This window comes from Chelmon rostratus, chromosome 6 (genome assembly GCF_017976325.1).
Source record: "Chelmon rostratus isolate fCheRos1 chromosome 6, fCheRos1.pri, whole genome shotgun sequence".
NCBI classification, from domain to species: domain Eukaryota; kingdom Metazoa; phylum Chordata; class Actinopteri; order Chaetodontiformes; family Chaetodontidae; genus Chelmon; species Chelmon rostratus.
Window position 1 is genome coordinate 10493120 of NC_055663.1, and position 25688 is coordinate 10518807.

At 42.7% G+C, this 25688-nt stretch overlaps 3 protein-coding genes across 4 annotated transcripts; 1 reads left to right on the top strand and 2 right to left on the bottom strand.

Annotated features, from left to right (window-relative positions):
• Positions 1-43: 43 nt before the first annotated feature.
• On the bottom strand, positions 44-4850 carry uevld (UEV and lactate/malate dehyrogenase domains). Its single transcript, XM_041939178.1, has 12 exons — positions 4701-4850; positions 3921-4005; positions 3757-3822; positions 3483-3646; positions 3250-3391; positions 3067-3161; positions 2833-2938; positions 2322-2492; positions 2055-2219; positions 1701-1788; positions 1407-1530; positions 44-1011 (listed from the first exon to the last, which is right to left on the bottom strand). The coding sequence occupies exons 1-12, from the start codon at positions 4740-4742 to the stop codon at positions 847-849; spliced, it is 1413 nt and encodes a 470-aa protein (XP_041795112.1). The 5' UTR covers positions 4743-4850; the 3' UTR covers positions 44-846.
• Positions 4851-4956: 106 nt separating this feature from the next.
• Positions 4957-10398, bottom strand: spty2d1 (SPT2 chromatin protein domain containing 1). Of its 2 annotated transcripts, none has more exons than XM_041939177.1 (6): positions 9862-10398; positions 9300-9414; positions 7593-9167; positions 6445-6601; positions 6274-6351; positions 4957-5885 (listed from the first exon to the last, which is right to left on the bottom strand). In XM_041939177.1, exons 1-6 carry the CDS (start codon positions 9922-9924, stop codon positions 5795-5797), a joined length of 2079 nt encoding a protein of 692 aa, XP_041795111.1. In that variant the 5' UTR covers positions 9925-10398; the 3' UTR covers positions 4957-5794. The 2 variants fall into 2 exon arrangements, with proteins under 2 accessions (XP_041795111.1, XP_041795110.1); XM_041939176.1 differs by having other exon boundaries at positions 4958-5885; positions 9300-9417.
• A 1898-nt stretch (positions 10399-12296) lies between these two features.
• Positions 12297-25502, top strand: tmem86a (transmembrane protein 86A). Its single transcript, XM_041939858.1, has 3 exons — positions 12297-12416; positions 18820-19084; positions 19710-25502. Exons 1-3 carry the CDS (start codon positions 12396-12398, stop codon positions 20135-20137), a joined length of 714 nt encoding a protein of 237 aa, XP_041795792.1. The 5' UTR covers positions 12297-12395; the 3' UTR covers positions 20138-25502.
• The last annotated feature ends 186 nt before the right edge of the window (positions 25503-25688 follow it).

Sequence of the window (25688 nt, forward strand, 5' to 3'; positions counted from 1 at the left end):
TTGTCTGTTGTCTTCTCTTTTCCACAAAAACAATACATTAATGGTTTCAGATATTTATTGCACACCCCACAAAATCATGTAGTCTTACTGTACATATCTTAGGTTCAAGCTGTGCAAAGTATTTCACACAAACAAAAGTAAGAGCAAAGGCATCTTAAATATATGGTCATTCCACAAAGCTTTTTGTGTCATTAAATATGACGGTTAATAAGGCCATGAAAGTGTATGAGCTGTACTTCATCAATGAGGCAATCTAATGACTCAACACCAGCACCCTATACTATATATATATAATATAAATGCCTCATACTTCATCTGCAAACATCTTGATTTTCTCCAGAGAAATTAAAGTATGGGTTAGTATAAAAAAAATACATTATATTATGACATTAGCACACATCTGTAGTAAAAGCAGTGTAGGCCAAATTCAACTTGAGCTGTTCCTAGCAAAAATATAGTTAATCCGAAAAATAAACAACAATATTTGTGAGATGCTTTTGCATAGAATTTCATGACTTTCAAAAAACACAACAGTGCATTCATTTAACATGTTCCAAATTGTGAGAGACAAAGACAATAACTTCTCGGAGCAATCTGCACATTGATATTTCTGATTACTTAAACCCACATTTAATACACAGTATCCAAGGACAATATAGAGACAAATCTTATGATTAAAGTCTGCACATTGAAGACAGTAATTATAAGTACCAGTCTTAAGTAGCTAACTGAAACTGCATTAAACGTCGGTACAGGCAGAGTCCATCTAGTGTGGGTGCTGAATGGAAAACTGCCCTGCCAGTAAGCAGCAGCTGCTGCTCCCAGGCGGCTCAGTTAAGGCAAAATTCATATCCTGAGCTGACTCATGAGGTTAGAAAGGGAGGAGACGCTGTCCCGCAGTTTGGAGTCTTCCTCCTGTCCGAGTGACACTCCAGCCAAGCGAGTGGAACCCTTTGATCCCATGATGCACGGCAGGCTGAGGAACACCTCTGTACCTATGCCACCCCAGCCCTAAAGCAAACAGAACGCAGACAACCATGTAACATCTTCTGCAGTCAATGTAAATGGCCTTTTAAAAAGGTACCTCAATACATGCACAGCTTCAGGCCTATGCTAACGGCACAACATACAGTTCATGCAAGATTGTAAAAGTAGTTTAAGTTTCACTTGCTCTCCCAGAGTCACTGCCTGACCACTCTAAAACAAATGTTCTCAAAATTCGTAGCCAAGGCAAAGGTCTTACAGCTGTGGATGAGACAACCACAACTTCACTTCAGTGTCAAGCACTGATACTTCTGTCATACACGCTGGGAAATAAAATGCAGCGCAACAGAACACGTGATAATAGTGAGGTTCACAGTGGGAATGATGCCACAGTTTTCATTAGAGACACTTGGTGGTTCTACCTGAGCCAGTGTGGAGACAGAGTGGGTCTTCATCTTATCTGTCAGGACACTGTTTGTGATGTCAGCAACGGACAGACCCACAGACCACGAGCGCTGGCCTCGATTCTTCATGAGCTCAAACGCTCTACAAAGCACAAAGAGATGTGCGTCAGGAAAATGTGTGCTTTTAAACTTTACATTTTAATGCCAAATCCATCATGAATTGGAGACGCATGATCAAGGAGATGTGCAGCCCCACTTGACTCAACAACAGATAAATCCTTTACTCCAGGTCATACTAATTCATGCCAGTACCTGTCTAACAATGGTTTGGTAGAGCTGGATCCTGATGCGATCTCTGGCTGCGCACTGGAGCTCAGCCCGGTGTTACTCATCACAGCAACTGCAAGACAAAGACACTGACAGGCTCAGTCATGTGCATCATTTCCAAACTCGAGAATGGAAAGAGCACACCCGATGAGCAGGTCATGCAGCATTACTGGTCGTGCCAATACAATTCAAAACAAATTAAATAGACGTCAGATGATAAAACAATGAAAAGACAACAAGTGAGGGGCGAATAAGAGATGAATGAAATGAAAGATGAATGGAAGAGCAAGAGCCAGTCAGACATTCATGTAAATATCTAATTGATCCTTTCTGACTCACCTTTGTTGTCTGAAAGCTCTCCTATGACCCACGCTAGTTTGTGAGTGTTCAGGTTAATATCCAGAATGTGACTAAGTCGCTCTGAGTCCAGGTTACATCCTGCTCCGATCACCTGCGTCGGAGGCAGGCCGCTCTGCCTCCAGGCGACATGGGTCATGACGTCCACTGGAATTGGATGAGATAGAGAACAGAGTTGACGATACGGAAAAGGTTAATGAGCGCAGCGGTCTATTCCTGAGAGGGAGTGTCTTCTACTCCAGCACCAACCTGGTTGTGAAGCGATGAGCATGACTGCTGTGGGGCTGAGACGTGCCAGATTTGGGATGATTCCTCTGTACAGGTCCACATTGGTCTGAACCACACTGACATAGGACTGCTCGCCGCTCCATGCGTTCGCTGTCACCACCACGACCTTGGACCCTGCAGAGGCTGCAAAATCTAACATAGGAGAGTCATTGGTAGTTAAATCCTGCACACACCTTACAGCAAACCTTGTACAAAACCAGCTGAAGCTCAAAACATTGCTGTTCCTGTGTTAACCCCCGACTCAACCCACATGCATACATTGCTTTCTGTTATCCCTCTGACTGGTCAAAGTTCAGAGACAGCCACAGCTGATTGGGATTCAGCGAAAGCTTGTTGTCACAGAGGTGTGTCATCAAAGACAGGCTCCCCAAGCAAAATGCCAGTCAGCCATGTTTGGACAATCTGACGTCAGCGATGACTCAGCCAAGAGGCACTTCTTTGTTCCAGTGAGACAGTGCACAAAGTGACGTACCTTTGGCTACCTCAACTTTGGGCAGATTGAATATCTCTAGATCTGTACTGCCGCCTTTGGTGGAACTCTCAGCAACGTCAATGAAAACAAGTTTATCCACGTTACACTGGATAAATTCGAAGAAGAAGAGAATAAAATCAGCATTAGAATATGAGAATTTGAGATTTAATGCAAGCTGGTTATATATACATTCTCGATTAAAATCCCTGACATATAATGTAAAAAGGGGATTACCTTCGATAAAATGCTCATCACTGATGCCATTCCTAAATCTCCTCCCCCGATCACTGAGACTTGGTTGAGAGGTTGTTTGTGATGTCTGGCTGAACCTGAAATAGACACGAGTTGAGTTAACAATAGCATACAATTATCTGATTATTGATCATCAACAGCAAAGCGGCCTCTCAAATGACGCACCATCACTGATCTGGAGATTGGAGACAAAAGTTAGAAGGTCATGAGGGTCTTGACTGTTTCCTGTGGTCTTTGAGGACAGCGGAGGATCCTCCTCAAACTTGGCAATCATCTCAGTCAGAAGATCCACCACGGATGACTTGGGCTGTTAAATAGCAGGAAAAAACAGATTTAAAAACATCTCAGAATGTCTTCTATGCAATTTTAAATTCCACCCAAAAAGCATCAAACCTTACATAATCCCAGTTGTGAAGCCCCGGCAGGAAGATCCGTCCTCGAACGTCAACGTGCTTGCCCACCCTGATGACCATGTTAGGGGTTGGTCTCAGGAGGCATATGGGAGGAGTGAAGGGGAATGAGTCAATCAGCCACAGCTGAATGGGGAAGTTGTAGGTGCGGCCTTAAGATAGAGATGCTGTCATCAGGAAATAAGAATGGTCTCACACATGACATGCTAAAACCCGTTCTCCCAGACTGTGGACAGTCTCTGGTGTCAGAGGTCAGACTTACCTTCATACTGGACAGGGAGGTTGCCAATCAATTTCAGGAGATCTTTTTGGGTGTTGTCTGTAAATGCTGAAACGGACAAGAACCGGTTCTCAGCGACAAACACTGCTGTCACCTGTCGAGGTCTCTCAAAGATGAATGAAATGTGTTTTCCGAGAAAAACTCACTGTATGTGCCTGTGGATGGCTTCATCCCAGGGTAGATGCGATGGATTTTCTGCAGCTCCTCAACAGCAACATCATGGAATTTGTACTAACATCCAGAGGTAAAAAAACAGACTCTTATGTGGCTGCTGAGATGAAGGCGTTTATATACAGTATGTGAATGGCTGTTTGTGTGTGTGTATGAATGACTAATTTTTATCTAATGTTTTGTTATTGTGAAGAGGTGTAAATCCGCAGCTTCAGACCACCCATCAGTCAGTCCAGGCTCAATAATATGACTCTGCTCAGCTCTTGAGGAGTTCAGTAGATCATGTTATCACCCTGCCTCCCATCACTTTTAAATGAGATGTCCTGTCATCTGACCAGATACTAGTGACCCACAAGCAACACTGGAACCAGTGGATTTCTGAGCTAATGGGATTCTAAAAACAATTATTGAACGATAGGATTTGAATCAGCTTTCATGGCTATCCTCACTTTATGAAGCACTGAGGCGGGCAGTGACTTTGTGTACATGGAAAACCTTCCAATGACTGGATCTGTTTGAGGCGGGAAATGCTAACACTTAGCAGTTCGTTTTCGACTTAAATTTTATCACATTTCCGTGTAATTAATGTTTTCCCAACACATGTTAAGTAACAGAGCTGGTTCAACCAGTTGGTTAAGAATGACAGCAGCACACATGAACTAAGGTTGGCCGGCTGTGCTGATAGCTGCATCGATAACAAAACAGTATTAATTCTTAATAAGTTTTCAAAACTGGCAATCTTGTAAATAACTGACCTTAGAGAGGACCCGCTGAATTTTCTCCGAACGGAGGTCCATCTATTGAATTGCACCGAAAAAATTAGGCGTCTTCGTGATTTTATCTTCTTGCCGACGGACTTTAACTTCACATATAAAACCAAACTTCCGCAAACTTTCAGGATTAACGACGAACTCCTCCCACTTTAAACGTCATCTACGGCAAACCAAGAAGGACGAAAAGGCGCGACGCCCGATTACGCCACATCCAATGCTCAGGTTTGCGCTATTGCTCATGTTGCACTCAGTCTACGGTTACAAACAACATCGACAATCATTAAGTTTCTTTCACTTAAATCAATAACTTAAAAAAAAAAGCAAATATTAAACATTATTCCACGCAATATATATAAGAGAGAAAAAAATATCTCATTGCTTTCAATGCGCAAAAATCATATCTTCTACAAATGGCAATTGTGGTACAACCTCAATATGCATATATTACCAAGATTGTCATACTTTGAGAAACATTGACATAAAACTGAACAATTAAATAAAACCCTTTATGTAATCATTCTCTCAAATCCTTTTAAAGACAAGCACACAACACATCAAGTGGTAATGTTTTCTGCATATTCAATTGACTTTACAATCAAAGTTTGTTTGGAAAAATATGCATCAACTTCTGCTCAAAAATAGCATGTTATTAACACTTGAGACTGTATGTCATTGTTAGTCTAAAAAAACAAAACATACTCTTCCATATTCTTCCTTTGAGAAATCGGGACCATTGGATAGTGTAAACCCTGCACTCTGTGGGGGAAATAAATAATCTAATAATGAAAATGTGAGAACTTTTCATCACATCCCAACGGACTAATGCCTGAATCACTTGTGCATATTTTGTCTTTGACTTTTTTAGGTCGTCTTAGACTAAAATTCTTCACTTTCCCTCTTGAGCCAATGTCATGAGTCACTCCACTGAGTTTTTGTCCAAACATGGGGAGGGTAGCAGAGAGAGCAGCAGAGGGAAAGGGGGACACAGTTAGCGGGCTTCATGTGTTGGCAGACCCGCTGTCCTGTCTTTTGGGAGACAGTGTTTTTTTATAATTCATCTCCACAGCGAAGGGGATTCATTGTTTTTTTCTCTTCTTGATATTTCTTTTAAGCTCCTCTTGCTCTCTTCTCTCCTCCTCCTGATCTTCCTGCACCGCCATTTTCAGGCTAAAGTAGCAAAGCAGAGGGATACAGAAAAACAATTGTAAATGTTAAAGAGTAAAAATTACAGCTCATTAGACAAAAAGTACATAACATAGTGTTAAAGGTATATTATGCAGGATTTTTGCAAGAAACAACTATAGACTCACATAAAATGAATCCCTTATTAATCATCACTTATGACCCACGGCAGGTGTGTGGTAGTGTATGCACATTGCTGTGTTAGCACAGTTTCTGGGCTGCAACCCTTGAGCAGTCGCAGTTGGGCCTTTATGAAAAGGTGGCGACCAGGTGCCAGACACTAAGAAGTACTCATCTACGAAGCTATGAAAATGGCAGACACAGTTCCTGCATAGTACACCTTTTAGAACTGTCAGGTGTGTTTTCGCCTTACCTCCTCGCCTCCTCTTTCTGCATATCTCTCCAGCTGCTCTCCATGAATCTAAGTGCATAGTCGCTCTCATCCCTGTATCTGAGGAGGACAAAAGTTTCTTTTTTTCATATAGAATATGATTTACCATACAGTGAAATAACTTGTAACCAAATATATGGGGACGACGCTTACCTGTTTTTATCATAGCCGAAAATTTCCTTAATGTGCCGGGAAATTTCCTCTTGCTCTTCTCCTTCATCATCAATAAAATCATCCATTTCTGAGTCATACTCATCTTCATCCTCATATTTTCTCTTGTATGCAGAGGTGATGGGTGGTAGCATTGTACCTGGATAATAAATACAGAAATTCATTTTCAGTATGCAGGGTACTGGCGTTTGCCTTTTCACTGCATGTGGCTGTACAGTTAACACACTGCATGAAAGAGAACATTGAGTCTTGCTTGGGGAGTTGGGGAATGTTAAACCTAGCAAGCTAGTGATTTGAGAATTCCTGAGTTTAAGAAAATCAATTTCACAGTAAAAAGGTTAAAGACATTTAAATGAGGTTTTGTTTATTTGTGTGAGAAAGGTCACCACTCTCTGACCCAGGAATAACGACAAAGGCTGCAGAGTGTTGCTGACACGCTTCATTTGGATTTGGCAAACAAACCCTTTGCTCTGCCCTACGGACTGTGTTGTTCCAATCTGTTTACAAAATGCCAGCAGCTGTTGATATTATTACATTATATTAAAACATGCATTCCATTGCATTCATTGTGTCACAGTGTCCATTGTAGTGTGTCGCCAATGTGCATCATGAGCCAAAAATTAAGTGTTTAAAATCTTCTTTGTTGTGTATAATACAATACTATGAAATCACTTATTTGGTACATTACAGTCTGTATAAGCTGTGAATACATGTGGAAATACTTCATATGAAACACTTCTATTGCTTCTTTATCTTGTTCGTACATCATGTGCAAAAACTGCATTAACATCAGACAATTTCAGTGCAGTCATTGAGTTCAAATGATTTGATTTCACGTGACATACATGAACTTTCAGAACTTTTTGTTTTGTTGCTGGGTGACCACAGAGAATGTTTCTATGGGAGGATGCAGAGCACACAATGAAGGCCATAATAACTGGTACTGTCAAGTGATTTCCCTGAAACGAAACATCTGTTTTATCCTTGTTAGAAGCTTTATCTGTACAAACTTTGACACTGTGCAATGCTGTACTGAAATGTGTTGTGTAACTCAAGGTAACTGAAGGTTAGTACTACTGAAATGTCTACTCACAGCAAACAATTGACACATCCAGTTCTCTGGTTCTTACCTGGTGGTCTGTTCATCATAGGTCTGGGTGGCATTCCCGGTCTGGGTGGCATCCCGGGTCTCTGTGGCATACCAGGTCTCTGTGGCATACCAGGTCTCTGTGGCATACCAGGTCTCTGTGGCATGCCTGGCCGAGGAGGGACTCCAGGTCTGGGCCCACCAACATTCTTGGATGAGATGGTCTCTGACACCACAGTGCACCTGGGTCTTCCAGGTCCCGATCCAATGCTTCCAGTTGATCGTCCGGGTACTGCTCCTCCACGACCAGGCTGACCAGGTCCAATCCCTGGAGGTCTGGATGCACTACCTGCTGGGTGACCTTGCATGCCCCTCCCACCAGGTCTTGCCTGTGGGATGCCACCAGATTTTGTCTGGAGTGTGCCTCCAGGCCTTGCCTGAGGTTGGCTCCCTGCCTTAGGAGGGCCGCCCAATGAAGGTCTCATCACTGAATTGCCACTTGATTTTACTGGAGAATTAATTCCAGGCCTTAGTGGTTCTCCCTTTCCAGACTTGAGGCCTCCGGCTGTAGGTCCCTGCTTCGATGAGCTACCCTGACTAGGCCTGGTCTGATTGGAGGCCCCATGTTGAGATCTTTGGCCTGTTATAGCTGTACCAGGAGACCTGGTCCCAGGAATACCTGAAGCTCTTCCTTGAAATGATGATGAGCTTTCTTTTTTAAAGTTAAGGTCACTTGAGGTGCTAGATTTGTGGCTAGACAAGGGCTTTGGGCCCCCTTGTTTGGCTGAAACCTGAGAAGACGTGGCTTTCGAAGGAACTTTACTGTTTATGGCACCTGATGAACTAGACAGGCTTGTCTTGGATCTATCTCTATCACTATGAGAAGTCTTGGGCCTCTCTCTTTCTCTGTCTTTATTGCTAATCGGTGTTTGGCGCAACTTTTTTCCTGACCCACTGGGCAAACTTGGCTTATCTAAGGAGTTCTTTTGTGGTTTGCAGTTCTTCTGCTCCCTCTCTAAAGTGCCTTTTTTTATTGAACTAGAGCTGGACTGGGACTTGCTGTCCCTTTCTCTCTCTGCCTTTGGGTCTTTGTCCTGTCTCTTAGCCTTGCGCTCCATCTCCAGTTCCTTTATTTCATCAGCTGTGCGGAGCCTTCCTTCTTTTTTCACTGGCTTGGATTTTAGCTCAACCGGCTCAAACTGCTTCTTCTCGGCCAATTTGAGTAAGTCGGCAAAGTTCATGGGAGGTGGAGCAGGCTTTGGTGGCCCACTGGGTTTTTTAGTGGAGGGCTTGCCGCTACTACTGACACCCGTGGATTTCCCCTGCCTCAGCGGCTCAGGCTCCTGTTCTGCCTCTGAATCTGTCTGTTCATACTCATAATTGTCCTCATCGTCCTCTGGGTCAATTGAGTTATTTCTGAATCTTTCCTCATTCATAGAGGCGTCTTCCTGCATTTCTTGTTTTGACCTCCTCTTCTTAGGAACTGGTACCACTGGGATACCATTGTAGCCTCTGAAATTGTCCTTAGTTCTGGAAGCCATGGCTCGTGCTTTGCGGTCTGACTTCAACTCAACCCTCTTTGCTAGTAGTTCCTCCTTCTGTTTCTTACTTTGAATTTCTTTTTTTTTTTAAACAAAAACAAAAGAGAAATATTAAAACAATCAATGAAGAATTCTTTCTGTGCAGTGTGTATGTGATGTGAATGTGTATCAAATTCCTAAATGATATCAACTTAATTTCGTATTGATACCTTTCTTTTTGGTCTCATGGAGTTGTTTCTTCAGAAGTGCCTGCACAGCAGCAGGATTTACACCTTTCGACCTTGGGTCCTTTTTGGGCGGTCCAGCTTGTAAACTGTATCTCTTCTGCTGAAAGAGGGAGATACAATGCATGGATATTTACAGCTTACTAATAATTGAGTGGTCACACAGCTCTTGACATTGCTCAAGTGTCTTAGTAACAAAAAAATGAAAAAAAAAAAAAAAAACTTCATTCGTCACAAAGCAACAGAAATGCTCCTTTTGACAGGGCTCACCGAATTAGTAAAGAGGAGATAATTCATTTATCAGCAGGTCAGTCTGATGATCACCTTTGCTTGGTGATCTAAAAACGTGACAGGCACACAGGTCTGTGTAAACGTCCTCGTAACCTAGCATACAGGGTCACGAGGGGGGAACTCGGCGTGTAGCTACATTACCAGATGGGACTCTGACAGATGAGCTGGCATTTGTCTGCCCACAGACTTATCCTCAAATTCTCACTTTACTGTTTAGCTTGAGCGAATAGAGTGCAAGTCACGGTCTTTAACTCACCTGTACACTGCTGAGGCCCTGGTTTTGCGAGGCGAGATCCAATATATTATCAAAGTCCATCATATTAGCAGCAGGTGATGCGAGCTGGCTGAAGCGAATCAAACGAAACTCCAAAAGCAAGAGTGCTGTGTGCTACCGTTAGCGTTTAGCTTACAAATCAGATAAGATGGCTCGCGGCTAAGTGTTAACTTACCAAACGGCACTTAGATAGCTCTAAGGGAAACACTTTCACAAACACAGTCCATAGGAAGGAAAGCTGTATGTTAAACATTTAACGCTACTTTTACTTCATCATCTTACGTGAACGTTAGCACACGCTAGCGAAGTTAGCTAACCTAACGTTAACTACCGTTGACCAACCAAGATGACTGAAAGACGAACTTGCCCTTCTGCGATGATGTAACGCCACAAACTAAGACCAAATCCATCAAAATGTTCGTATGATTAAGGCCTACTGAAAGAAAGACTCTAAAAACTCAGCCATGACAAACACCGGGTTTTGGTAAAGACTAAGAGCGAGACGGACAAATTAAAGGGTCCAGAGAGTCCTCAGAATGAGAGGACTCGCTTGTGCGTACTTCCGTCTTTGTGTGATTACAAAGCGTCAGTATATACAGCAAGGGCGATATGTTGCGTTAGGTCGTGGGTTGACAATATGCTGCTACAAAATTCAATAGATAAATAATAGTAATAATAGCCGTTTTAATATTAACATATTTGTCGGCATGCGCGAAAAGAAGACGATTTCATAAAATTATACTAACCTGGTTTTGTACAACAATGGTGACACTCCACGCTCTTCTTTCATATAAATTCAAAACAAAATCAGAAATGATATGTTTTAATAGATTAGAAGGAAGAGTTTGACTTTAAAATTTAACATTAGTGAAGTTTGAGTTTATCTGGTTCAATAACAATGTTTAGCAGGTGAAGATATGACAATGCTTATGACACACGGCAGCCTCACGGCTCTGAAAAGATATGTTTAAAATAAGATTCTAGCAAGAGATTAAAAATATTCAGACAGATTGGTGTTCATCAGAGATTCTATATGTCTGACAGATTAAGCCAAAAACGACTTCATATTGTGTTCACTTAATCCGTTCCGTTAATAAAACGTATTCCAGGTTTTATATATGACTGCCACTTCCGCCGTTCGCCCCATGGGTTCTGTACGCAATGTCCGTCCGTTTTTTTTTTTTTTTGTTTTTTTTTTGCAATTTACATTTATAGACCACATGATGTCGCTATAATTATGGATATTGCACTTATCAAGAATACGACAGAAGTTTGATGTGAAGCGTACCCAAAAATATTGTCTGCCTACTTCTTACATGAGCCAATTAACTAAATGGATATAGGGTACTAGAACTGGTAAAACTATACAGTGAAAGTATTTAATGTAGATCGTGTACTGATGTGAACATGACAATGCCATAATGTAGCAGTACTTACTCACAAGTAAAGATCCTGTATTCAAAATTATTGCGTACATGAGCAAAGATGCACAAGCATTATAAGCAAAATGTAGCCCTACTTTATCAAACGTAAAAGCCCTCTTTATGCAGAATGTCCTTTTCAGGGAGTACATAAATATATACATGAATATACTATATATAGGAAACTCACACAATAAAGCATTTTAAAAGTTGCTTTTTGATGTTAAATCATTTCTGAACTGCTTCGGTGTAAATATTTCATTATTATATACAGTATAAGTACATTATTTGAGTAATTTTTCACCACTGGTTGAGAAAAGTTTTATTTAAATAAAATCAAGACACACTAACCATATGTCAATTCAACTATCCTACTAGTTTATTCACAATACAGCAGTAACATGAAAAAGCTTAGAGAGAGACAGAAAGAAAATGGACCATAAAAAAGAAAGAAAGTGATAATTATCATCAAATGATGGAGTCAAATCCAAAGGCTAAATTGTATGTAATGCTGTACCACATGATTATATCGAGACTAATTCAGGCTCAAAATTCAATTCAGTGCAGTTTAAACTCTTTTTAATACCACACAGACACACGCACACACACGTATATGCACACATATACATACAGTATATACACATATATATATAATAAACCAACATTTCAAACTCATAGAGAGGTTTGTGAGGCTTTTTCGTCTGTTTTCTTACGCTTAATTAGACCCATTTAAAAAGGATCGTCAGTGCACACGGTCAAAAAAAAGCTGAAACAAATGTTAACAACAACCTCCATGTCTGTAAAATGTAAATAAAGGCCATCTGCTCCGATATGTAAACAGCAGTCTGGCTCCTCCTATCCGCGTGTCGCTAGCGTCTTGGCCCGCCCCCGTCAAGACCACTCTCTGCTCGTATTGGTCAACACAGAAAGCCCTGCCCACGATACGGCAGGCCTCTCGCCTCCTACTGGACGTCGGACCGCCCACTGGAACGAGGACAAAAACAATCGGCATCCCCGATACAGAACAACACAAACAGGAGGACCTAAACCGACTTTTAATAATATATATCAGACACGGACACTAGCGAGGGAGAAATGGTTTCTCCGGTAACAGTGGTGAGTATCAGCTTCAAACCAGCGTTGACATTTCTCACACATTAAACATGAATAATATAGGTAGCTAGTTTAGCCACATGATAACAACACTTCCGAACATAAAATAATCCATCCGTATTCACGCATCTATCATTATATGTTTAATATCGTCCGTTTCGAGTTGCTAATTCGGCGCTAAATGTTATATACGCGTTATAATCATAGCTTAGCATGACAAACTTTGTCTCCGAAGGCCAGCGCATGCTCTTTAGGTCATCATTTAATTAGTAATAAATAAGACTGTATGTCTGTTAAAACTGTTCAGCCAGGTGCCCTTGGACACACGCGTTGTTGTCTCATTGTCATTCTTTGATAATGTACATGTGTGTGTGTCGGACACTCAAACCGGGAACTTTTATGTCCACTGTAGTCCTTTTTTCCTGACAATTTGACACGTATAAACCGTGACCGTTAACGCCGTTCGTCCTCGGTATTCCACTTACAGAAGGACGTTTCCACAAATTTCCAAAAGCAGTCCCTGACAAAAAGAAAACCTGTCACGTGACGAGTTTTTTTGTCTTTTTTTTTCTTTCCTGTACCCTCCAGCAACGCATGCGCTGAGCGGTGCTCTGCTGTGGCTGCCTTTCTTTTTCATCTTCTTTGCAGTAGCTGTGCTTTACATAGACTCTGTTGTTTAGCCTACCCGTTAGCTACATAATTGACCCAAGTGCCACTGCAGGAAGTTCCCCATTTTGACCAAAAATGTGACAGCTACGTGAATAATTTAACCCGTCCTAGCATCCTCTTACTTTGACAGAGCTGCTATGAAATGTTACCCCATTTGCAGGGGCCATGTAGGATGATGTGGTGTAACTTGGCCTGTGTAAACCCTGATGTGTAGCCTGTGTGACTGCTGTGAGATGAGCCTGTGTGGAGGAATGCTTGCCACACAAACCAGTTGCCGTAGTGATGATGATGCTGTGCAGGTCCCGGGGTTGCAATAAAGCCTTTCCCCCAGCGCTGCAGTGAGAGGGAACAGTAGAGGCATGTGCTGAGATCAGCCGTCATCAGTTTGCCTCTAATTTAAATATTCTTTATAGCTGTTTTTTTAAATGCTTTTTTAAAACTATTTTGTATGCAATGGTCTCAGAGTAATGTATGATCTGTTATGTTTATTTCAATTTAAAAAGGTGTGCACCATCTGTTCCTGCTCAGAGGTCAAATATATTTCTGAAAGGGATCATTACACCATTAGATGCTGCTATAACTCTATTATTACATCTACCTAAAGTGCAGCTATATAAAGGCTTTCCTTTTATTTCTGAGTCTGAACTAGGTTTTGATAAACACTGCCACAGTCCATGCCATCTGGTGCACAGGCTGTTGTGCGCTCTATATAATATATCATTCTTTATCCTACAGATGATGTAGAATCAGCCAAAATCGTATGTTTCAAAGGTGAATGGTTCAAGTGAGATCAAGTTTATTAATCCTCTGAGATTCCTCTGGGGGCTTATATTGTACTGTGCCGTCCTGTACGTCTTGTCTGCAACTGTCCTCAATTTACCCTTGGAGTTAAAGCAGCTGTAAGGAAGGAAACAGTGTTGTGCGATGCTACATAGAAACAACATTGTCATATGACTCACATGCCAGCTGTTCCTGCCAGGACCATACTTAAGTTACAGTTCCCCTCTGCCAAATTGCGTACGCAATAGTTTGCAGGTCTTTTATACTGTATGATTACAAGTATAATGTTTCTCACACTCTGCTAGCGTATGACGCAGAATGATTGAATAGGTGTTCATCCTGGCTGGCTGGCTGGTGTATGTCAGTGCTTCAGTGCAGTGCTGTTGTTGGTTGTTGGTTGGTGCAGAAGCATTAGCGCCTAACAGCTGCTTGTTCCTTCCTGGACTGCAGTTTCAAGACGAGCTCGGGGTTAAATAAGTTGCAGATAGCTTGGCCAGTTACAAACATGGGTGACGTTGACGTGGGTCAGCGGTATTGATCACTCATTTTGCAGGTTTTTTCCTCCCCCAAACTATAAGATAATATTTCAAGTTATTTTGCATCATTTGCTAGCTTGAAAAAGTATGCTGACTTGTACTTGAATACAGCTAAATAAAGGCTCCTTTGCTGCAATTCAAAATAGCAGAAAATAATTTTTTAGAATCACTGTTTTTTTGATACCATTGTTTCTTTGGGTTTGGATACCAGGCCACTTAGGAAAAGAGACTCATTACATCCTGTTGTTCCTTCCAACAGCAAAAAAGCCTATTGCCTGTGAGAGACCATGCAAATACAGTCAATCATTAACCACGTTATTCTTTAACAGGGGACAGAGGCAGGTGTCAGCGGTATGTGCCACAGCACTTTTGGAAAAAGCATTTATTTATAAGGTGACCATTCAGAGGGCAAGATGATAACGCAATGATTCATTTCGTTTGCCTCCCAAATGAGGCAGCGTGTTCTGTTCTTTCATGCTGTCAGCAGCTGTCTGTCAGCAGACAGGGCTCATATAGCCTTGGCTAATATCCCCCTCGGTGTCCCTGTAGACAAACTGATGCCTCAGTCAATGAGTGGAGTAGGTTACAGCTGAGACGATGCCCTGCCATAAAACCCCAACAATCTCATTCAGGTGCAAAACATTGAACAGGCGAACTAGGCTGAGCCTTAGAGAAATAAAACCATTACATCCACTGTGGGCCAGTTTATGAATTCCACCAGGCAGTTAGGCCCTCCTGATGTAACAATTTGATGCAATCACTTTTTTTTTTATATCTTAATGGGATAGGGAGTCATGTATTAGAGAAGAACAATTAGATCAGATATTACAGCAGTAATAGTAGGTGATTTGACAAAAGCACTAATATTCACCAGACATAATTCAGATACAAGTTTAAACCTGCTCCATTTTTTAATTAGTTTTTATTAAACATGAAGCTAAATGAGCCATTTGCTCTGTTTGTAATTTCAACACTGCCCAGCCAGCGACACACTGAGATAATCCTGGAAGATTTGAAAGAGTAGCTTTTGTAAACTTTGGCATAGGTGTTTCCTATGTACTCAGTGCTGCTGACTGAGTCTTGTCTCTCCTCCCTGCAGCTCTGGTCTCATTGTGTAGATACAGTAAGTTTACTCGAACAACAATGGAAAGGGAAACTGTAAAGTATGGCTCAAACACACCATGAATAGGACCAAAGGTTATGGGAATGTCTGACTTCCTCCCACCTCCTCCCTGGAATCTGTATTCTCCCTCCAAATCCCCTGCTAGACTCTGGCGATCTGTGCATCTTTTTAGGGATTTTTTTTCCCCACAGACAGTAATCAGACTGTTTATGATCGTGGAGCACTAACCTCAAATATGGTTGTGCCAATGTATTCTTTCAATTCACTCCATTAAATAATAGATAGGCCCTATCTGTGTTGTGATGGTGCTTGGGAGCCATCATGAATCCCAACAGTACAACAGAAATTTGTTGTGTTTTCTTGTGTCCTGAGCTGAAGTAGTGCCCTGATAAACAGTTATGATATTGGCTAGTCTGGGAGTGTTGCCAGTGTTGTCCTCTCTGCTTGGCACCCATGTGGCCTTTAGTGGGATAGATGGACTCACCATACTCTCACACACACACACATGCACGCACGCATGTGCGCGCGCGCACACACACACACACATCAATGAGAAAATGAAATTGACACAAGCTTGCGCAAACACACAGACTCAGAAAGAAGCCATAGTAACAGCTATTCATTTATTTACTTTGATAAATCCATGAATTAAGTCTCGTTGAGGTTAAAAATCTCTTTTTCAAATTTTTTGGCCAAGACAGTCAGCAGCACAAGTACACACGTTGCAGACATAAAACAAACATGTAAGAGATTAAAATGAAAACACTGAACAAGCTATAGAATCACAAAGCATCAAAAACATTCATCGACATTGAAAACACCTGCAGCCAGATGAGAATCACTTTAAATGCATCCAGTGAGACGAGCTCCAGGTAATGTTGCAGCTGATTCCAAGCGGAGGGAGCAGCACGCTTAAATGTCCTTTTCCCCAGTTCTGTACAGACATTAAGGACACTTAGTAGGAAAACATCCTGGCAGCAAGGACAGTAGCTTCCCATACTTGAAGGATGTAGATCCATGGATAAGATGGAAGGAGACCAAGAATAGCCTAAAAGATAAGAATGCCAGTGGTTAAGTTTACGGGTGGACAAGGCCATCCAACCTGAGCATATGAAAAGAGCACTGATGAGTAGGGGCTCTGTATTACAGCTCAGTGCTCCATGATAGACAGTAGCCAGGGTGTGTAGCCATTGTGAAGATGCATGCATGTATACAACATCACAACAGTCCAGCACAGACATAAGGTGTCAGCAGCAGATCTCTTAAAAAGACTTAAAATGAGTGATCAGCTAACAGTGAGGCCCATAATGATTAAGTTCATTTTACATAGCACTGTCTATATAATCTGAAGTAAATAAGCGCAAGTACACTAAAAAAATAAATGAGTACAGAATATCACCAATTGTAGTAATAAAAAACTCCAGGTAGAAACAGTAAAACGTAGACAGTTATTTGAAAACGGTGTAAGCTGTCCCTCCAGATCGTTCACTAAAATCCCTGATGTATTTGGAAATGGCGTTCCACAGTTTGGGAGCACAGTTGAAATCTATGTTTCAGTCCGGAGCACGTACCAAAGCCACAGTGGAAGATTTAAGTGAACGTGAAGGAACATAAAACAACAGGGTGTCTGTATTCTTGGTCAGTCCTTAGTCATTTCACAGCTTCACACACTCTACAATCAGATCTTAGTGATGCAGAGAGCCAGTTTAGTTCAGCTAAAACTGGACTGACATGCTCTGTGTTCAGTTTGTCGCTTTGTGGCTTCTCAATAAGATGTTTTTAAAATTTTGGCCGCCCCATGGTAATATTTCAGAGGTGAAGTAATGCTGTTTTGGTCGTGTGTGATTTAAAGCTTAATTCACAGCAGAGATGACACCTCAGCTTGAGTATTTTTTGTCTGATCCTGTGTGAACTTGTGTCTCAGATTGCTATTGTTTTCCTGCGGTGTTGGCGACACCGGGGCACTCTGGAGGTCACTCTATTTTGTTTAGCAGTTGTGCAATCAGGGGTCTCCGCTTTCTCCCCTCCTCCAGGAGCATAAACCATATGAACTAGAATGACCCCTCATTTTCTCTCACCTCCTGTCCTTCTCCCCTCTCCCCCCTCCCCCCTACTCACTTGTCCTCTCTTAAATCCAGCTGTCATCTGAATGCTATTGACCCCATCTCACTCGCTGTCCCCCTCCCCTAAATCTTCCCTTCCCCATGCTTCCTCCTCCTGCGTCCTTTCTCCTGTCCTACTTACTTATTATTTTGTGAATATAGCAATTGGAGCACTGCGTTTGCTTGCATCGTTTTTTCGTTACCACAGAATATTTGTGGAGAGGGATGCCAAATGGGCCACTGGAAAATAGTCTTTTGGGACATCAAATAGCTACCCAGTTGTTTCAACCTCTTCCCTGCTGCACTATGACCCTGTCTCCATCCTCCCCTCCCTGTCTCCCTCATATCCTCCTCATCTTTCCTCCAGTGATCTCAGCTCTAGCGAACCCTCACTCAGTTTCACTCCCTCTCAACTCAACCTCTCCTTTCTTCTCCCTCTTTGATCCCTGGGTCTTTGTGCCTCAACCCCAGAGAGGGATTCTCAGAACCATAGGTGGGTGGTCATTCCAGAGGCACTGTGAAACCTCTTTCTAGCCCCGTTCTTGTATTTTCTTGTGAGCTTGTTGGGCCTCATCTATTTGGACAGAAAGAAATACGACTGGTAACACAGTGGGAAGGAAGCTGAGACTTGAATACGCTGCACAGTTCTCAACAACATGAGATACAGAGACGAAGGTGAAGCAGAGGAAGAGAGGAGGAACAAAAACAAGATGGGGAGAGAGTCACGAAAGAAGAGAAGAATAGGTTACAAGGAGTCAAAGGGACAGTGTGGGAGCTTTGTGCAGTTCCCATTTTACTTGCCGTTTCTGCAGTTTCGCTTCAGCCACGAAGCACTTGCATGTCTGACAGTGATGTAAACTCGTGACCTCACACACAGCGAGCCTGAAGACTGCTCCAGCCCTAACCCAAACCACTCTCCCAAGTACGAAGCACTTCAAATTTGCTGCTCATGTTCCCTTTTTTAATTAAAGATGTGAGATGCTGTACCTCAAACACACAAAGTGCAGACTGTTCCGAGGTTTTCGCTTCCTGTGATATATTTCAATAAGATAAAAGCTCTTTTAGTAAATCTAGTTTAAGGCAAAGCGTCAGCTGTGTCACATTGTTCCGGCTCACTGTAATACAATCACCTCATGTACAGGAAGTGCAACCAGCTGTGACTCAAATAGAAATGTTAATATTTAATCTGCTTTCAGGTCAAGAGTGAAGGCCCCAAGCTGGTGCCATTCTTCAAGGCAACCTGCGTATACTTTGTCCTGTGGCTGCCCACCTCGAGCCCATCCTGGTTCAGCGCGCTGATCAAATGTCTGCCCATCTTCTGCCTGTGGGTGTTTTTACTGGCACACGGCTTCAGTTTCCTAGGTGCTCACTCCAGCGCCCGCAAGATCTTGGCTGGCCTCATCTTCTCTGCTCTGGGCGATGCCTTTCTCATCTGGCAGGAGCAGGGCTACTTCGTCCACGGTGAGGAGAAAGCTCACACGCTTTCTTACAGTTGTGACATCGACAGGGCTAACTTCTTTCATGTGGATTTTACGTCTTTAAAGGATAAATCTGGTTTCAACTTGGGTCTTATTTTTGTGGTTTTGGTCACCATCGCTGTTGGTAATAGCATCATTTTAAAGGTGAAAAAAGATAGGCGTCCAGGTAATCTTACAGGTTTGAAAACGATAAAACAGGTCAGACAGAGAAACTGTAGGTGAACAGCAGATAACAAATCTGTTGTAAACATTCTTCATGGTTTACATACATAACTCCTGGTTCAGATTTGACCTACTGTACTTGGTTTTGGAAGCTTTTCAGTTTCACCGGCAGATAAAGTAGCAGCTAATCTGATGAAATTTGACTTATTTACACTTTGGTGAGTACAAAGCTCTCATAACCAAAAAGAACACAGACCAAAACTACAAACATAAGAGCCGAGTTGTCGAGTTCTTGTATATACATGTACGAGCTCACTTTCTCAGGTGTCATGCTTCAAGATTTAATTTATGAGTTTTGCATGAGGCCTTATTTTACATTGGATGAATAGAAAGGATGCTACTTTGCAGGACTCTATTTAGATTTAAATCATATATATGTCCTGCAGGCCTGTTGATGTTTGCCATCACCCACATCCTCTACTCGTCTGCCTTTGGGATGAAGCCCCTTAACGTGTCTGCTGGCCTCATCATCACTGCTGTGTCGTCTCTGAGCTACATGCTGCTGTACCCATACCTGTCCGGCCCCTTCACCTACCTGGTGGCCGTCTACATCGGTCTGATCGGCTTCATGGGCTGGAGGGCCGTCGCAGGCCTGCAGCTGGCCAACGACCTGTGGACCTGGACCAAGCTGTCCGCCTGCCTGGGCGCCGTGCTCTTCATGGTCTCCGACCTCACCATCGCCGTCAACAAGTTCTGCTTCCCCGTGCCCCATTCGCGTGCCATCATCATGGCCACCTACTACGCGGCCCAGATGCTGATAGCGCTGTCGGCCGTCGAGTGCCAGGATGTAGAGGTGGCCAGGAAGAGAACATGAGGTACCGCGACGTCCTCAGCAAAGGTGGCGACCCCCCACCCCCCACCCACGGCCCTCAGTGATCATGGACACATCTCACTGCCAGATCCCCAAACCCTCAACCCTCATCTCAGTGTGGCAATCCCACACTGCTGTTACCATGACGACTGGTCCACTACAGCCTCCACAAGGCTATCACCCTACTACCCCACTCATATGGTAGTCTCACACCAGTCTTCTTACAATGAAGATACAGTAGTGTTATCTTCAGCCTCCCCCGACAACGGTCCTACCTGCCTCCTCCAATCCTAGAATGGCTGTCTCTCAACCTAGTTACCATGGAGACAAGCATAGTAATATTAACCTGCTATATATAGAGAGTATTACTTTACTTTTAACTCTTATGTTTTAATTTAAGGGGAGCATGTCACTGGGGACCTTCAAGGAGTGTATGTGGGAGAGCGATTGTGTGTGTGCACATTTATGTGTGTTTGATTAACACTCTTACCTCGCTTTCCACACAGTCACCACACTGACTCCCTAGCGCGCACATCTAATTTATGTGGTCCAATAATACAATTCAACATCTTATTTTTGTCATTTGTTTTGTTGCCTGAAACCTTGTTAAAAAGGGAGCTTTGTTGTTTTTTTCTAACTGACCTGCCCACGTTTAGCTTTCCACTCGCTCTCGCTCCGTGCTCCCCTGAATTAAGGGTGCTATTCTTAAAGCCAGGAGCATACCCACACCTGCTTTTATCTGCGGTCCCTTCCATTTCATTTACAGCAGCCACACTGCACACACCTTCGTACACTCCTCGACAAACCCACACCCGGCCTCTCCGGATGAATGAATTAGGATGCCCTTGAATAACTAGATGTGCACAGAAAGAATGACAGAGACGGAAACAAAAAAATAAAGCAATGAGGTGGAAAGGCAAGGAGGGAGAGTTGCGTGACTGCAACCACCACAGCGTGTTGCATTTTTAGCGAGCGGACACTTTAGGAGACTGTTAGGAAAGGGGAGGTTGTTTGTGGAGGCTCGATCCTTCCTGCAGAGACTTTATTGACGCTGTCCTGCTGTCACAAAGAGAGCACAGTGAGCATTGTAGTCACAGCAGACCACTGCACTCATTATAACACGCTGCACAGGCCAGCTGCCTCTTCTCTCTTTCAGCCTTTCAGGCGTTTTACAGTGTTTTGCCTGCCAGTTTTTCAGAAATGTAGGTCGCAAAAGTCGACACGCTCACACACCTGACACCTACGGCCCCTGCTGGTTTAGTTATTAGGAAAAGTCCACAGGGTTCTTATTGCTGGACTGGATCAGCCGACCCATGCTGTCACTGGGACCACGTTATGAAGACTGAAAAGAAAGAGTCGTGTTACTGGCTGGATTTTTTTTTTCTCTTTTTGTTTATCAACTCAGTGTGCGTCTCTGAGCCTCAGAAGGCATTCAATCACTCATAACGACGTACACACAAACACGCACATAAACATACACTTTGCCCCGGGGGCAGCCTGACTGAAAGGGAAAAAAAAGGGGGGGGAGATGAGGAAACTGGCTTGTCATGTGAGGGAACAGTAATCCCATTATTCCCAATAATTCCCTCTCACAGCACACTTCATCAGCTTTAATCCTGCAAAATCCATCGCAGCTGATCCCAGACAGGTTGGCTGATATTTTGTCTTTCATCTATCACGCACCCCCCCCCCCCCACCTTTCATTTGTTTCACCCTCCGCAAACGGTTTATGTTCAGATGAAGTGTCTTACTGAATACTGAAGTATACTGTAACTCTGTCTTCAGATGTCTGCATGCTGTGTATGCGTGTTTTAAGTGTGTGTGCACATGTGAGAGTGTGTGTGTGTGTGCATGTATTGTCTTAGCTGTAGTGAACATCTGCGTGTACCTGTGACAAGTGAGAACCAACTCAAGGCCAGAAATGCTGTGAACCATCATAGAGGAGTAGACACACTTTGGGTATCTTTAATGTACTGTATTCTCACAAGGCTCTTAAAGTGTCTTGATACCCTTCACCTCTTGAGATTTGTAACCTTTCCCCTGAATGTGTTGTCAGTTAAGGATGATTTTAAGGTCGTATTTGACGATGTACAGTATATACAAACTAGGTTATACGTATTCTTCAGGTTTCATTTGACTTTAATAGGGAGCATTTCCATCGGTGGACATGCCTTCTCTTGACTATATCCTTACCTATTAGTATCTATGCCTGTTAGGTACCTAGATTGTTGCTAGGGTTGCAAAATGCCATGAATATTCAAGGTGGAAACGTTCCATAGGAAATAACAGCAAATAATGGGACTAAAATGGAAATACAGGGATTTTATGCTCAGGCTGTATTTACCATTTCATATGCAGATAGAGACAAACCTTTTACCATATCATAAGCAAACTCACTGAACAAGAATGAAGGGAAATAGATTAATTAAAACTCCTCATTTAGCATGTTCAGTCAAGCTACGTCCCAGGTGGTAACAGCTAGCTCGCAAAAACTAGCAGAAAGTGTTAACAATTCAGAAACTGTGTACTTGTGGGTGAGGCTGCTGTAATATAATCACGTTTTGATTGACAGCCTGTCGTCCTTTGGCTCAGACAGTGCAGCAGTAGTGTGGTGCTACACGTGATGGGTGGATGCACTGTGCACGCAGAGTGTTGAAATTTTACTCAATTCGTATTTAATGGGACACTGAAAAATGATCTGTACATGTGATGGAAGAGTGTGCTGCCAAATGCAGAAAGTGGTTACAGTTCAGTTAAATGGGCATACAACAAATAACAAAACATTCCATAAGACCTACTATTGCTTTTTTATTTGCTAAACTTCCCTTGGAAATCTTAATTTAAACCCTTTGCCACCCTACCTGTTACCCAGCACATTATAGTTCAATGGCTCTGTCATTAATAACACTAAACTCAATTTTATTACAAATGTACACTGGCCATTGAAAGTATTAAGAAATAGCAAAGGGGCAGGTTTTGCTGTCTAATGGTCCAGTCCACATGCACCTTAACATGATATGCTGTGCTGTATATAAAACAAACAGGCATGGAAAAGAAACAGAGCCATGTTGTGCGTTCCCTCTTCTGGGTCAATGACCCCTGAAGCTGTCAGCAACACACCCACATACGCACAAAAAAACCCCACACGCATCAAAAATGTGTTTATGCATCACACCAGCCACCATGACAGATCTGCAGGCAGACCGTGGTGTTGACACTCATCGAGCTTTCTTAAACATCGACAGCAGCACACAGTTTGACCAGCAAAGACACTCGAGTGTCTATTCCTGTCTGCAGCTTTGCCAGATAGTTCCTCAATCTCCTTTTGGCCCGTCAGCGCCATATTTCTGCTTTGTCAGTCAGAAGTGTTTCATCACTCCATCTGCGAGACCACTCGTCGTCTGTTCCACGTTTTAATTTGCCCTCAGTCCCACTCTTCTCATTTCATCCACCTCGCCAGCAGAACGTGTGCTGTCAACAATTCATATAAGCCTCGGTGCTGGAAGACACCCACGGAGGCTCGCCAGCAGACATGCATTTGTCTGATTGTGCTGTCTTAAATCAGGGTTTAGTGGAGTACGAGGAGAGATGCTGGTTAAGATGACTGACTAGTATGCAGTCAGAAGTGAAAGCACGAGGGAATGATGAGATTGAGTCAAGCCGTCTTACTCATACTTACAATGTGGGCAATTTATGTAAGCACTACTTTCTTTGTCTTCTGCCACATAAAGCCTGCTGACTCTTATTGCTACAGTCCTAATGGCTGCGTGGTGGAAGACAGGCTTTACTTTGAAGTATTTCTGAGATTATTCTTGTTGGCCAACCCACACTGTGGTAAATCTGTGGTTGTCTGTAAATCAAGGAATAAACTCAAATACCATATTGAGGGAGGAAGTCGCCAGTTATTATGCCTATCTGGAGGATTTGGTTTTAAATATTAACTCTGTTTCTCCTCCATCGTTTCTATTTTTATTTGACTTGGACACAGATAACCAAAGCTGATAGTCACTGAGAGGAACTTGTTAGCATTAGAGCCCTCTCGTGTATCACATAACCTTTTGTTTTGCAGGAGACAGAGGTCCCTCTCGTTGGTGCTGGAGTGCATCTGGCCTTCCACTTAGGAAGGAGGTTATTGTGGAGCGATACTGTAGCTGGAATTAGGGGAGGAGGTGAAATATGACACACAGGGGAAGACTCCCTTTACATCCGGCCCATTAGCTGCCGTGCTGCCCCGACAGATGGCAGGCTAGCAGGTGCTTCTCTGTACCTGAGCCTTTCAACAGTCCTGTTGTTCTGAACTTTGTGCATGCAGACAAAAGGGAACTGAAAGAGCTGCGGGAAGCCGGTTTGGTTCGGCCTGCGCCGTGAGAAATGAGCTGGAACCAGTAGCTGTTGTAGTAGAAAGGGCCCGTGGTTTCACTCGGCCCTCTGAATAAGTTGGCACTTTTCTCTCTTTCAAGTTTTCTCTCTTTTTCTCTTGCGACCTTTGATTTGAAACCTTTGCTGTTAAAGTGCTGTGCCCGTTTATCGCACAGCGACACTCGAAGCATAGAGCTGTAAAGTTTGTGTATGTGTACCCATGCATGACAAATAGGCTGAGATGAATCCTCCATGTCAGCACTCACCTGCAGTGATGGAAACGTACACACGACAGGTGTTCTTCTGACTACGCCTGACAATCCTCCAACATCAGTATGAGCCGATTAAAAGTGTGTAAAAATAATACTGAATCTTCCCTTTATAATGTTAATCTGAATCTACTGGTGGCTGCACTTTTCTGTTCCCAGTAAGGCCAGTCAATCTCACTTTCCAACAGCGTTAGTGCTGAAAACAAGAGACATGTTGTGCACTGTATACTTTAAAGTATATGCTCCTTTTCTTTTGCTCTTTGCATTTCTTTCTCTTTAGGGAGAAAACAGTTATTGTTATTGATGCTGACGATTCTAAGCACAAGAAAGCGACGCATCAATGTGTGAGAGAATCAGCGTTTTGTTTTGTAAAAGGCATTAATTGCTCTTGAAGTGTTACAAAGCTCTATGTATAATTTTTTTTTTTTTTTAAAGTGTTATCCTTTTATTTGCAGAAAAGCAGGCCCAAGTGTTATTTTTGCCTGCTGTTGTGGAAAATATTTGGTTTGTCCAGATTTTTTTATTATCATTGAAGGCCCATTACAATGCATCATTTGACTTAATTTTGTGAACAAATGTTTTTTCCCCTATTTTTATTCTATGACATACTTTACCTTGTTGTCCTTGATTTTCACTTAGTGATTTATTTCTATCATTACTGTAGAGATGAAATAGTTTCTTTGCTTTAGTGAAACTGCTATGAATGTGAATATCTGTGGGAGAAATAAATGCAATTGCAATGCAACGTCAACAGGACACCCGTTGGTCTTTTTTGTTTGTTTTGTTGTTCAAAATGTCAGCTGATATTTGTAACAGTTCGGTGTTTTGTGTTTCTACAGAAGCTGTTGGCCCTCAGCAGCTTTTAAAGTGCCATTAAGGCAGAAAGGACTGGAGGACAACAGAGAGCTCTGTTCTAGTAACTGCTG

Excerpts from the sequence above, each read along its gene's own strand:
- uevld (XM_041939178.1), bottom strand. The coding sequence starts at position 4,742 with ATGGACCTCCGTTCGGAGAAAATTCAGCGGGTCCTCTCTAAG. Across the intron at positions 2,220-2,321 it reads GCTCATCGCTTCACAACCAG|TGGACGTCATGACCCATGTC; the intron begins GTTGGTGCTGGA and ends ATCCAATTCCAG. Across the intron at positions 1,531-1,700 it reads ACCAAACCATTGTTAGACAG|AGCGTTTGAGCTCATGAAGA; the intron begins GTACTGGCATGA and ends TGTGCTTTGTAG.
- spty2d1 (XM_041939176.1), bottom strand. The coding sequence starts at position 9,924 with ATGATGGACTTTGATAATATATTGGATCTCGCCTCGCAAAACCAGGGC. Across the intron at positions 9,168-9,299 it reads CCATGAGACCAAAAAGAAAG|AAATTCAAAGTAAGAAACAG; the intron begins GTATCAATACGA and ends AAAAAAAAAAAG. Across the intron at positions 6,602-7,592 it reads TATGATGAACAGACCACCAG|GTACAATGCTACCACCCATC; the intron begins GTAAGAACCAGA and ends TTTATTATCCAG.
- tmem86a (XM_041939858.1), top strand. The coding sequence starts at position 12,396 with ATGGTTTCTCCGGTAACAGTG. Across the intron at positions 12,417-18,819 it reads TGGTTTCTCCGGTAACAGTG|GTCAAGAGTGAAGGCCCCAA; the intron begins GTGAGTATCAGC and ends ATCTGCTTTCAG. Across the intron at positions 19,085-19,709 it reads GCAGGGCTACTTCGTCCACG|GCCTGTTGATGTTTGCCATC; the intron begins GTGAGGAGAAAG and ends TATGTCCTGCAG.